Source organism: Macrotis lagotis, chromosome 2, assembly GCF_037893015.1.
Source record: "Macrotis lagotis isolate mMagLag1 chromosome 2, bilby.v1.9.chrom.fasta, whole genome shotgun sequence".
Classification (NCBI taxonomy): Eukaryota; Metazoa; Chordata; class Mammalia; order Peramelemorphia; family Peramelidae; genus Macrotis; species Macrotis lagotis.
Window position 1 is genome coordinate 325,296,318 of NC_133659.1, and position 14,096 is coordinate 325,310,413.

At 44.3% G+C, this 14,096-nt stretch overlaps 1 protein-coding gene across 3 annotated transcripts in view; it reads left to right on the forward strand.

The window, feature by feature from the left end:
• Positions 1-14,096, forward strand: part of ABTB3 (ankyrin repeat and BTB domain containing 3) — a 284,630-nt gene that overhangs the window by 193,281 nt on the left and 77,253 nt on the right. For all 3 annotated transcript variants that reach the window (XM_074226775.1, XM_074226776.1, XM_074226777.1), the window contains exon 3: positions 4,412-4,616. In XM_074226775.1, coding sequence (XP_074082876.1) covers positions 4,412-4,616 — 205 coding nt within the window. The remainder of the gene's footprint in view (positions 1-4,411; positions 4,617-14,096) is intronic.

Below are 14,096 nucleotides of genomic sequence, written 5' to 3' on the forward strand. Positions count from 1 at the left end.
GATATAGTGATCATTTAATCTGACTGACTTTATAGGGAGTTGACTCAGAAGGGCCCAGTGCCTTGCCAAGGTCACCTTTTTAGCTAGCTATGTCCTGACCCCATACCATATTTCCTTCTTAACTTTTTTGAATTTTCTAATTTCTAATTCTTCAAATTTTCTAATACAGTGGAGGTTGGAGAGGAAAAAAACAGGTTATTCTATCACTCAAAATAAATATTTCATTTGGCTCAAGCTCCAAGAAACCCACAAGTCAAGGGCAGCTGTGACTTTAGCTGGGTGACCATTGTTGAGTCGCTTATAATATCTCTGGGCCTCAGTTTCCTCATGTCAGATGGAGATTATAATGATTTAAACTGCCCAACAGAGAGACTTGTGGTAAAGGAAAATACTTTATAAACCTTAGAGGACTATAGACTACTGATTCATGGTTGAATTAGCAGCCTGGTCCTTCTCTCCCTTTACCAGCCAGTGGCACTGAAGGACTAGTGTTCAGGCTTCCTATCCCAGATGCTAGGCTTAGCCTGAAGGCTAAAATGAATGAGTGAATGAAGAATGAATGTCTAAGACAATCAGTCATTTGCATCATCTTTTTGCTAGATCACTCTTCTTGAAGACTTTTTTTTTACTTTTTTTGCAAGCAGTGGGGTTAAGTGACTTGCCCAAGGTCACACAGCTAGGGTAATTATTAAATGTCTGAGGCTGGATTTGAATTCAGGTCCTCCTGACTCCAGGGACAGTGTTCTATCCACTGTGCCACCTAATTGCCCCTCTAGCCTCTTTTTTTTTTAGGTTTTTGCAAGGCAAATGGGGTTAAGTGGCTTGCCCAAGGCCACACGGCTAGGTAATTATTAAGTGTCTGAGACCGGATTTGAACCCAGGTACTCCTGACTCCAGGGCCGGTGCTTTATCCACTATGCCACCTAAATCCAGACTCTTTTCAATGTCCCATGGCCACAAATAGAGGAAATCACAGGGCCCAGAGTGGACCCCAAGTACCCAGCTCCAAATCCATTGCTTTCTATGCCTCCCAGTGGGGCCTGCCTCTCCCTGCCTCTCTCCTCTTAATTCCTGCTCCTTGGTTCAGTTTTTTAGCCCTTTCTGGTCAACCAGCAAATGCACTCCAGCCAATTGAGAAGAGGGAGAGGTTTCTGAGCTGCCCCTGGTCAGGATTTCCTGCTTAAGATGCAAATCGACCCATTCTGAGATTTCCTGTCATCTCCATCTCCATGATGCCTGACTCCTCTCTCCCTTCTCTCCCCCTCCCCAGCCCAGCTGCCAGGGCAGATGTGCATGAGGCCCTGGAAAGGTGGCTGCTCCAAACCAGGGCCCTCCCAGGGCAGCTGGTCACGCTCGGCTGGAGGCCCCAGGTGGCTAAGCTTACATTTGCATTCTCTGCTCTCCTAGATTTTATATCCTCCCTTGCCCTCTTCCCTCACCCCTTCCCTAGAGGAAAGGGGAAAAAAACCCCAACAGCCTAACCTCTTTAATCTGAAGCAAATTTTCATCATTATGCATTTAGTTGTGGATCTGTTCATGTGGCACTCAGAGAGGATGTCAGAGGCTTTAGAGACTTCTTATTCAAGTCTTCTGAGACCTGGGACCCCCACTGTGGCAGTCTGGGGAAACCCAATGGACCCCCTTCTCAGAATAATGGTTTTAAATGAATAACATCAAATATGGATGACAACAAAGGAAACTAATTATATGGAAATGAAGCCATCAAAATACATTTTTTTTTATAAAAAGCCATTTTTAGAGACTCCAGGGTAAGAGCCTCTGATGGAATCCAACTCCTTTAATGGAGGAGACTTGGTAAGACAAGGTCAAGGGATCTGCCTAAAGACAAGTGGTGAATATAGATTTTTGATTCAATATATATTCAGCTCAGTTCATGTGATATGACAAATGACAATTAAAACTATGTAATAATGTGGGACAGTGGATAGAGTGCAGGGCTTGGAATCGGAAGGCTCTGAATTCAAATTTGGCCTCAGATAAATACCAGCTTTTAAGACCCTGGGCAAATCACAACCCCATTTCCTCATCTGTAAAATGAGATGGAGAAGGAATCCACTCTGGTATCTTTGCCAAGAAACCCTCAAATGAGATCAGACCCTATTGACATGGCCTAAACAATTATAATAATGTGACATTTGTTTCTGGTAGTATTTAAGAAGTTAAATGAGTGCTATGTGTCCAGGAGAGAAATTAGACTCAGTAGCCTCTAAGGTCCAGATTTTGTGGTTCTCTATATGACCATTTGCCTGGAACATTTGGCATATTTCCCTATGCCCATACTCACAAGTCCTAATAGAAAGCATCATTTAGAGATAAGATAATCCTGTCAGAGAGGGACTGTGGAGAGCATCCCAGGGGAATTAGTTTGGGGGCTTAGGGCTGTTCTCCCCCTCTTTCCCTACAATCCTCTGTATTTTGAGCTCTTTCCTCCACCTTGTATCTGGCTCTGTATTATCCTGGAAGGACATTCTCTGCGTTACTGTCCATCAGAAGCTCTCAGCTTTGGCTATAATACCTGCAGTTGGACTTATCACAAAATAAATACCTTAGGCCTGAGGAAAGCATATTTTTCTAGCACTAAAAAAAATGTACATTTATACAAAGCAATATTGGAATGTGTCCATCTTCCATCACCTCAGCCTGCCTTGTCTAGGAAAGACAATTTGGTGGTAAGGAAAGAGCCCTGAATTTGAATTAGGAATCATCTCTCTGACCTTTCTTTGGCTGTGTGACCTTGGGAAAGTTACTTAACTGTGATTATCCTGTGTTTGAAGGCAGGTACAGGTATGCAAGGTAGCAAAGTATGCTAGGTGAAGCCTAGGGGCTAGAGTTGGAAAGACTCCTCTTCATGAGTTCAAATCTGGCCTCAGATACCTATTAGATGACCCTGGACAAGTCATCTAACCCTGTTTGCCTCAGTTTCCTCAACTGGAAAATGAGCTGGAGAAGGAAATGGCAATACTCCAATATATTTGACCCCCCAAAATCCCAAATTGCCTCTAATTTCATAATCAACTGATTAGTGCCAACAGAGCAGTGACTTGCAAATCATTTTCTGATGGCTTATCTCTGATCCAGAGCAAACTCATTCTGAACTTCATCCCTCTGGCCTCTCTCCTCCCAGTCCCACCACAAACTCTATAGTATCTGATTGCTAGGAATTTCTGCCTAGTGATTGTTTGGAGCTCACGCAGTCTTCCCAGTAGAGTTTCACAGGGTTTCAGGCTTTGGAAGGAAACCTTGGAGAGCAACTGGCCCAACCTGATCTCCACGCATCCCTGATAATAGTCACCCAGACTCATGGGAAGACCCAAACCTTTCCATTTTGTGTTTTAGGGGGAAGCAAATGCTTGGATTCAGACTATGGAATGGCAAAGGTAGGAGGAAGCAAGATCAGAGCCTACCTAGGGACTTCAAGGAATGGTTGTGTCCCTTACACAGAAGTGATTCCAAGAAGACCCTTTTTCCAGACTCTACCTTCCATACCCCCCCCTCACTTTTCCCTTAAGGGACTTTTCTTAATCCTTCCCAAAATGAGACATTTTGGGGGCGACTAGGTGGCGCAGTGTATAGAGCACTGGCCCTAGAGTCAGGAGTACCCAAGTTCAAATCCAGCCTCAGACATTTAATAATTACCTAGCTGTGTGGTCTTGGGTAAGTCACTTAACCCCATTGCCTTTCAAAAACCTAAAAGAAAAAAAAAGAGACATTTTTTCTTATCCTCCTTCAAAGGAGGATTCAAAGGACAAACGCTAAACTGATGAATAATGACCAAGAAGGCAGCAGAACTGGACCTGAGTCTAGCCCTCTTAGGAATTTACTATGTCAAATATAAACATTCTTTAATGTCTATAAACATTAAGTCTGTAAACAAAGCTCCAGCATGACCTCAACTTATCATTTTATTTTTCTAGGTTTCCTCATTGGGAGGGAGGAGGGGTGTTGATGGGGTGATTCTGGATTGCCTGAGTTGGAATTTTGGAAAATATAGCCTTCTTTTAAAACCCTTTATAGATAAGATAGTGCCTTGTATTTGCATTTCCAGAGTGATGGGTATCTTGAAAACATTTAGTACGGTGGCAAGAACATAGATACTGGGGACAGAGGACCTGAGTTCAGATCCTCCCTCTGGTTTTTACTAGTTCTGAGACCCTAGGCCCACTTCTCTGGGTCTCAACTTCCTCATTTGGAAAGCAAGAGAGTTGAAGTAGATAGCTTCTGAGCACCTTCCGGCTCTGATTTATGCCTGTGTGGTCTTGAGCAAGTTAGCCAATCTTCCTAAACCTTAGTTTGCCCATCCATAGAATGAGAGGGTTGAGCCTGGGGTCCTCCATGCGAGGTCCTTCCAGCTCCCAGGCCCATGATCATTTCATCTGATTTCTTCCCTCAGGTGACCTGGTATCCAGAGCAATGCATCACCTGCAGCCCCTCCATGCCAAGCAGTATGGCAACGGAACGCCCATGCACCACAAGCAGGTGGCACTGTATTGGGAGCCCGAGGCACTATATACCCTCTGCTATTTCATGCACTGCCCTCAGATGGAGTGGGAAAATCCCAATGTGGAACCGTCCAAAGTCACCCTCCAGATTGAAAGGTAAGTAGGGCCTTTGGTTTTGGTTTTCGGTGGAGATGGGTGATGGGATCATGTTCATTGGCTATCATGGTCCTGCCTGGGCACAAATGGGTACAAGGTGAGTGTATTGTGAATGTGTGTGTGTGTGTGTGTGTGTGTGTGTGTGTGTGTGTGTGTGTGAATGGGAGTATGTAAATGTATTTGTGACTGTGGATATGAGGGTATGAGTGAATGTGTGTACAGGAGTGTGTGTGAAAGGGGATGTGTAAATGTGTGTATGAGGACTTGAGTGTAAGTGTGTATGTGTGTAAATGCCTATGTGTATGAGTGAATGTGTGTGTGAATGTGTCTATAACTATATGGGAATGGGAGTGTGTGTATATAGGAGTGAATTGTGACTGTGTGTACAGGAGTGTGCATGAATAGAACTGTGGAAATGTGTAAATGACTGTATAGGAATGTATGTGTGAATGTGTAGATATGGACATGTGTAAATGCATGTGAGTGTGTGTTTGAGTGCATGTGAGTGTAAATGTCTATGTGAGAGTGAGTGTGAGTGTGGATAAATATGTGTATATGTAACTGAAAGGGTGTGTGTATAAGAGTGAACATGTAAAATGTGTGTGTGTGAATGGAACTGTATGTATATGTGTATGTGACTGGGTATGTGTCTTGTCCATGTGAGTGTGTAAATATAGATATGTGTGTATGGAAGTGTATGTGTGAATGGGAGTGTGTATATAGGAGTACATGTGTAAAATGTGTGTATGGAAGTGTGTGACTGGAATTGTGTAAATGTCTGTGACTGTGTGTGTTGTGAACGTGTATATGTGAATATGTGAATATGTGTATGAGAGGATATGTGCGAGTGTGTGTGACTGGGAGTGTGTAAATGTGTATGTAAGTGTGTATAAGAGTGCAGATGTGAATGGGAGTGTGTGTGAGAATGGGAGTGGGGTGTATAAATATGTATGTGAGTAAATATGAGTGCATGGATGTGTGTAAATGTATATCTGTGTGAATGTGTGTACGGAAGTGGGTATGAGTGCATGGACATGTGAGTGTATAAATGTGTATGTGAATACGTGTGTAAGAGGATAAGTGTATGTGCATGTGAGTGTGTGCGTGTGTATGTGTGCAAGTTGAGTTGTGTGAGTGTATGTGCCACGTGTGCATCATGAGCCTCTGTGCCTGAGCCCTTGGGTTGGCGGATTTTCTTTTTCACGGTAGGGTTTTGTGAGCTTTCCCTCGTTGGCAGGCCTGTGACTTCCATTGCCTAAGCCTCTCCAGGCTTGCCGTTGCTCTCAGGCAATTCTATTTTCTTTTCATGTTTGAAAGAAAAAACCATCCATGTGTTCCTGCTCATACCCAGACCCACAGCCCCTGGAAAAACTATAAAAACCCTGTGATCTGGTTCGGGAGGGTTGAGACGCCAATCCCAGATGCTGGCCTATTTTTGTGATGCAACTGGGGGCGGGGGTCTCAGCACGTGGATGCTGCCCCTCGCTAGGGGGCTTCTTCCTGCCTAGGATTCTTTGGCCTGTCAGTGGGTCCCAGCTGTTTTCTATCCTTAGCTCTCAATTAATCACTGAAAAACTGGATGGTGATCCATCCCCAGAATTTGCATGCTGAATCATGTTGGTTTGATCCATTCATTCATTCATTCATTCATTCAATAGGCATTTCTTAAGGCCCTGCGGTAGGTCAGGGGTTGGGCAGGAGAGGCGAGGCCTAGTATCTGGGTGGCCCAGTCAGAACCCTGGACCAGGAGCCAGGAAGCCCTGAGTTCTAATCTTCAGACACTCACTGAATGTCAGACCTTGGCCAAGGAACTCAATCTCTGCCTGCCTCAGTTTCCTCTTCTGTAAAATGGGGATAAGAGCAGCATCTATCTCCCAGAGTGGTTGTGAGGACCAAATGAGATAATGTTTGTAAGCACTGAGCAAACCTTCAAGGACTAACTAAACAGGAACTGTTATTACAACAGCATTGAGTGTATTGGCTTTGGAGTCAGAGACCAGGGTTCAAGTCTCTGCCTGGGTGACCTTGGCCATGTAGGTCTCCATTTCCTGTGAAGAGGGAGTCACATTAGCTAGCCTCTGCAGTCCCTTCCACTGGAGTGGGCCACAGTGGACGGAACCCTGGACTGAGAGTACACTCCCCAGATGTTTCCTGCTTAGGTGACCTTAGGCAAGTCATTTCACCTGGGCCTCAGTTTCCTATTCTGTAAAATGAAGGTTACACCAGATGGCCTCTTGGATCCCAACTAACTCTTGACCTGTGATTCCAAGGCCCTGGCCCTATGGAATCTAAATTCTACTGGGGAAGGAGAGACCAAGGACAACAGGGATCTAGCCAAGGAAACAAATATATGCAAAATGAATAAAAATTAATTTGGATGAAATGACTCAAGCAAACAAATCAGGCAGCAACCATGGTGGGGGGAGGAGATACCCCAAAGCAATGGTATTTATAGTAGGAGAGAGCCAGCCCTGAACCAGGAAGACCTTCAGTTAGATACAGCCTGGCTATGAAGCTAAGGCCCCATAGTGACTCCCTAAAGCCCTGAAGGTAAAGAATGAGGGCAGAGGAGGACCCTATACCGCTGAAATTAGAGATCTGGGACCCTCCCAATAGAAATGCAAATGAAATGACTCTGGGCTATGCCCCCAGTCATCAGATTGGCAAAGCCATCAGATTGGCAAAGACAGAAATACTCAGGCCTGAAGAGAAAGGGGAAGGGGAAGGCAAACGCATACAGGTTAATTTACTACTGCCAAATGTGTGTTGGTGTTGCTGTTCTCTATGATAATTTAAATTATATAAGAAAAGTGATTTAATTGTTCATACCCTCCAACCTATCCATCTCAAGGCAGCAGCTGACAGCAAAAAGAAAGGAGTCTCACATTCAAAAATGCCTGTTATAAGGGAGCAATCCCTGGATCTGGGGTTCTAGTCCTGGGGTCCTGTTCCCTTCTGCCAGATCACTGAGTCACCCCACCCTTCACTTTCCTCCTCTGCAAAATGAAGAGAGGTTGGACCAGAGGGCCCCAAAGGGCTGGTACGATGTTCTACCCCCCCCCAGCTCCCCACCTCCAGCCCAGCCCCTTATTCCTTAGAATCACCCATGGGCTACTTGGGGGATTTTGTTCAAAAATAAATATCTTTAAGGAAAGGCTGGCAATTTTAGTAGAAACAAAGTATGGAACAGTCTCAGGTTTAAACAACTGCTTTATTTGCAGAGGCTTTTGTTTTCCTTCATGGAAAAAGCTTTGGAATTTCAATCACTTGGTGAAACTGTTTCAGTATTGGTAAAGATAGATGATGGGTGGATGGATGGATGGATGGATGGATAGATAGATCATAGAGAGTGATAGAGAGATAGAGATAGATAGATAGATAGAGATAGAGAGACAGATACATAGATAGCTGCCTAGATAAGATAGATATATAGATGGATACAAAGATAGATAGATAGATAGATAGATAGATAGATAGATAGATAGATAGAAGGACAAAAAGAATAAATGGATGAATGGAAGGAAGGAGAAAGAAGATCACGATAAATGGATAGATGAATGGAAAGAAGGAAATAAAAATATTACAATAGAGCTAGAAAGAGAGAAAGGATAAATTGACAGATGTATAGTGGTTAGAAGGAAGGAGAGAGAGACAGGAGAGATAGATGAATGAGTAGATGGAAGGAAGGAAATACATGAGGAAATTGGCAGAGTGAAGTGACTTTTCCAAGGTCATACAGCTACTCCGTGTCTGAGGTCACATTTGAACTCAGCTCTTCCCAATTCCAGTCCCAGCACCACTTAGCTATTGCCATAACATAAATCCCCAGGTGGGGCTTCTTCTGGAAGAAGGGGTAGCAGCAGCTTCAGAGAGCAAGAGAAGCTTAACACCAGAGGCTCTGAACCTGAGCTTTGGGGAAAAACCTGGGAATTCTTAGAGGCAGAGGGGAAGGAGGAGACCCTCTAGGAAAGGAAAACAGTAAATGAAAAGGGGTGGAGATCATTTCTTCCTAGCAACCCTGTGAGGTAGGTCTTGTTAATCCTTCAGTGACCAGTCACTGATTAGGTGCTTCCCATACCCATTTCACAGATCATAGCTAGTATTTATATAGCTCTTATCTTTTCTTAATCACTGCACTGAGCTTTACAATATGATCTTTCTTGATCCTCATATTAGGTGGTAGGTGCTCCCATTTTTTACAGTTGAAAAAAACTGATGCAAACAGAGGTTACGTTTCTTGCCAATTGAATTGGTTTGACAGCTTTAGGAAGAGTTGGATTCAAATTCTGTCTCTAGCAGTTTGACCTTGAGCAAGTCACCACCTCTCTGAATCTCAGTATCTTCTTCTGGCAGATGAAGAGACTTGGGTCAGAATCTCCGAGGTCTAGATCTAGGGGATAAAGGGTCTTAACCAGGATTCAACCCCAAGTGTCTGATATTCCAGCTTTCCTTTCCTCGGAGCAATCTCAGATAGGCCTAAAAGACAAGAACATCAAACTGTACTGTGTTCATAGGGCCTGGGGCAGCTGCAGACCCAAGGAAAAAAGCAGAGAAATATAATGAGCATCCCTTGGTTGTTCTAGCACATAACATTGATAGCCAATTACTGCCAAGTTGGTAAGAAGCAAAGATGAGGCCAGATTTGACAGGCGCCTGCTCAGCAGCCAGAATCACAGAAAATCCTTCTGTATTAATCAGTGGTGAGACTTTTTTTTTTTGGCAAGGCAACGGGGTTAAGTGATTTGCCCAAGGTCACACAGCTAGGTCGTTATTAAGTGTCTGAAGCCGGATTTGAACTTAAGTCCTCCTGACTCCAGGGCTGGTGCTCTATCCACCTAACTGCCCCAGGTGGAACTTTTAAAGACCGAGGACAGCCTGTGGTTTTTAGACTCGGCTGCCCAGGACTTCCTCACAAAGGAGAGGGAAGAGGCTAGTTTCTGACCACAGGTAGGAGCTGACCTGCCTCCAGTGTTCAATGGATACAGATGTTGTTTGCCTTCCTATCACTCTTAGCTTCTTATCTGAATCCTGCTGAAGCATTCTATTTAAGCCAGATGAGCACACATTTATTAAGCAACTACCATGCCCCCAAAAAGACAAAAAAAAGAAACCATCCCTGCCCTCAAGCAGCTTCCACTCTATGGGAGTTCGTAGAATCATAAAGTTAGATCTCAAAGAGACCTTTAATCAGTCCATCAGCAAGAAATTACCAAGTTTCTCTCATGTGCAGGGCCATGTGCTAGGCACTGTGGATAAAAAGACAAAAGTGAACTAGGCCCTGCCCTCATGGAGCTTACATTCTCCTAGGAGGATTTCTCCTATCCTCAGAATACCTGGTGTTTATTGTCTCCCCAGGTGGAATGTAAGCAGCTTGGGGTCAAGGGCTGACTGGCTACCACAAGGCTTTGCTCTCTAGAAAGGTGACCCACCAAGGTCTCCGAATGAGAGGGGATGCCAGGTATATCCTGCCACTTTGGAGGCAAGCTGAGGTCTACCTGGACACTCTCAGGGGAGCTATTTGGAAAGGCTAGTGCTTGTCTCTTCCTTTCCCCTACCAGGTCAGAAGCCTTATCATCCCAAGCATCCCCTAGGCAACTCTCCCATGACACCTCCCATGTCAAGGACACCCTCACAGCCTTCTATTAGTCTGACACAGACAACATGACTCCTAGTGCCATTATTTCACCAAGTCAAGACACTGACAAAGGATCGAAGTCATCGGCATCACTCATTCCTTAAAAATATAAATAAATAAAATTATATAGCACTTACTTTCCTTTATTCCTCATGGCCCAATACAGCTACAATATATTTTTTTTGCTGACAGCTAAATACCTTTCACTGTGGAATTTTCTTAAAGGTCTGAGATGTGCAGAAGCCACACTTGCTGAGCTATGCAAAGAAATGGTCTCCAAGCAGGGAAAGAGATGCATTGGATGAGCCCTCCTGGGGCTTGTTTTTTCCTCATTTCCTCATTAACTTCAGACTTACAGGCTGGCATCACATATTGGGGGAGAATCGCTTTCCCTCCCCACTTAATTGTCTCTCTTCTTGCACCTTATTCTTTCTCTCCCTACCCCACCTTGCTTCCTTTCTTTCTACTCTCCTTCCCTCTCTTCTTTTTTCCCCTCTCTCTCTTCTCTTTTTACATCTATCCAGACTCTTATTCTCAGTTCCCTCTCCTGACTCTAAATTTCTTCTCTATCTCTCTGTGTGTAAATATAAATATATATTTATATATAATGTGTATATATATTTTCTATATAAATACATTTCTCTATATTTATATTCATACATTTCTCTCTATACATTACATTTCTCTCTCTCTCTCTCTCACTCACTCTCTCATTCACTTTATCCCCTCATTCACCCTCTCTCCTTTCCATTAGGCAGGAAACATCAGGCCACTGAAGTCGCAGTTGGTCAAGACTTTCAATATTTTGACCCATTTATAGATGAGGAAACTGAGGCTGAGTGACTAGCCCAAGATGACACAGGCAAATGAGGGCCAAAGCTGTAATTTGAGCCCAGGTCTTCCAGCTTATACTCCAGTGTTCTTTCTCCTGCACTACAACTATGAAATCCTTCCTTGAACTAATGAATAAGCTTTCAGTGGAGACTATTCACCCCTCAGGCAAGGGGGGAATGAGGGCTTCTTTTAAGTGACCTTGGGTAAGTCACTGAACCTTCCTGACCACAGTTTCTTCATCTGTAAAATGAAGGGTTTGAACCAGTTGACTCTAGATCTAAGAACCCAAGTTCCTTCAGCAGACCAGACATGGAGACACTTCTAAATTCAGTAATGGTCCTGAAAAAAAAAAAAGGTCCAGAGGATTCTTAGACAATTCTAACTTACCTTATAATAACAATACAGTCCAGTAACAGCTCCTGACATCTGCCTCAGCCTCGACTTTACAAAGTGTTTCCACATTTGTCACCTCATCTGATTCTCCCAACAAGTCTTGTGAAGTGGAGAGGTCTGATCTCCATTTTCTGAACAATAACTTTAAAGTTTGGTGCAAGTACAGCTGGGGGAGAGATGAGGGGATGGTCTGGACCAGAAGAAAGGAGCTCCAGAGAGTCTGATAGCCAGCCTCTTGAGGGCCACGGAAGGAAAGATGGGACTAGGAAGAGGGCCCTCAATCAAAGCCCAGGGATCACAGGAGTCATAGGGAAGAAGGATGCTCTCCCTGGGAAGGAGAAAGCCCCCAGCCCTGCCTTAGGAAGCTTTCTGGCTAAATGACAGTACTCTGATGATATCACCAGTGTCAAAATCAAATAGATGCAGGCCCCACTAATTATATATATAAAGATTCCTGTGGGGATATATTGTCTTTAAAAAAACCACAAATTGACATTTTCTATGTTTTACTGTATTTTTATTCTGTTAACTATTTCCCAATTACATTATAATCCAGTGTTGGCCACTCACTGCGTGTTTGATAACTGCTCTAGAGCAATGCCCCATTCATGGTGGCAGAAGGGACATGGGAGAACACTCACAGGTAGGGGAGGCCAAGGAAGGCTCCTGAGGTGAAACATAGAGATGGTATTGGTCATCTAAGGGAGGAAGCATAGACCCCCCCAGCCTCACTGAGAAGTATGTTCCCATCCCTGGACAATGCCACAAGGAAGTCAACTTGTTCACATGGGAAAAAACCATAGACTTTGGAGTCAGTGTTGTTATTCAGTCATTTTCGGTTGTGTCTGACTCTTTGTGACCCCATTTGGAATTTTCTTGGCAGAGATCTTGAAGTGGTTTGTGAGTTCCTTTTCCAGCTCATTTTAAAATTGAGGAAAGTGAGGCAAACAGGGTGAAATGATTTGCCTAAGGTCACACAGCTAGTAAGTGTCTGAGGTCATATTTGAACACAAGTCTTCTTGACTCCAGGCCTGGTGTTCTATGCTCTATGGTGCCATCTAATTTTCCTTTGGAGTCAAGGATTTGGGTTCAAATTCTGTCTCTGACATTAGTTATGTGACCCTTGAAACCCACTTAACCCTTTTCTCATTCAAAAAATGTCAGCTGGATTCTAGGGTCCCTTCCATCTCTAAATCTATGATCCTTTGACCTTGGTCAAATCACTTCTCTGTGGGCCTCAATTTCCTCCTCTGTGAAGTGTGGTTGAACTTAATGTCCAGCTCTAAAGCAATGGTTCTGTTCATCCCCTGTGTGACTTTCCCAAGGCCACCCTGCCAGTGTGTGACAAGGTCATCATTAACCCTGGCTTCCAGTCCAGTACTAAACTTGCCTAGTTTCAGTCCTGTCATAGAAAGAGGATGGTTCCTGGATAACCATAGTGCAAATATCTCTAACTCTGGGACATTTGCAAAGGCATGAAAGGGTCCAGCCTTGAATTTTCTCAGAAGCCACCTGTTGACATCTGTTTTCACCTTTCTCTCCCCGAGGACACGGGGCCCTGGGACAGCATGGGATATCAGACACAGACAGAAGGGGGAGGGGGTGGTCTTCCGAGAAACAGAGGTTGGCAGCAGCTCTCTGTGAGTTTTAACCACCCAACCTAGCTGCCAAGTTTCCACTCTTTAAAAGTTCTTTCAGAAATAATGATATTGGCAGCTGCCAACAAGCCCCTGGGTTTCGCCTGTGTGGAAAAGAGCCCAAGCAGTAAATTTACTAACACGACTGCTAAATGGTGTCTCTAGGCCGAGTTGATGACTTCCAGACACAGAGGATGGAGCACTGGCCTTGGAGTCAGGAGTTCAGGGGTTCAAATCCAGTCTCAGAGATTTGACTCTCGGATGTGTGACCTTGGTCAAGTCACTTAACTCTATCTCACAACCAGGATCGTCTCCAGTCATCCTGATTCCTATCTGGCCACTGGACCCAGATGGCTCTGGAGGAGAAAGTGAGGTTGGTGACTTAGCACAGCCTCCCTTACTCAAACCCAATTCACGTGTTTGTCATGACATCACCTCCCTGATGTCATGGTCTTAGAAAATGAAGGACAAACATTATTAGGGATCTTACCAATCAAGCTCCATCTAAAACACTTGCTTCTGGTTCCATCCTGATTCAGCCACATTCTGTCCCCTGTATTGCCATGAGGACAAAAGATTAGGCTGTTTGGCCCCAGGGAGAAGGGGCAGAAGCTGCAAAAAGAATTTGATTTAAACTGAAAGACAAGACAAACATCCAAATAATGATCCAGAACTATCCAGAAGTGGCCTCCTAGAGGAGGACTGGACTCCCCTGCACCTTCCAAGCTGAAGTGGATGATCATTTGTATAGTGTATTATAGGAGAAATTCCTTTCACCAATGGGGTGGACTGGATGACTGCTGAGAGCCCTCCCAGTTCTGATTCTGGGGTTCTGGGATTGCCTCCCAGCTCTGACATCCCCTGAAGACCCCTTCCAACCCTGGCATTCCATCCAGCTCTGAAGCATGGAATACCAAAGGTGGGACAGATCTTAGAACATAGAACATAGAGTTCAAAGGGACCTTCTAGATCAATTAATCC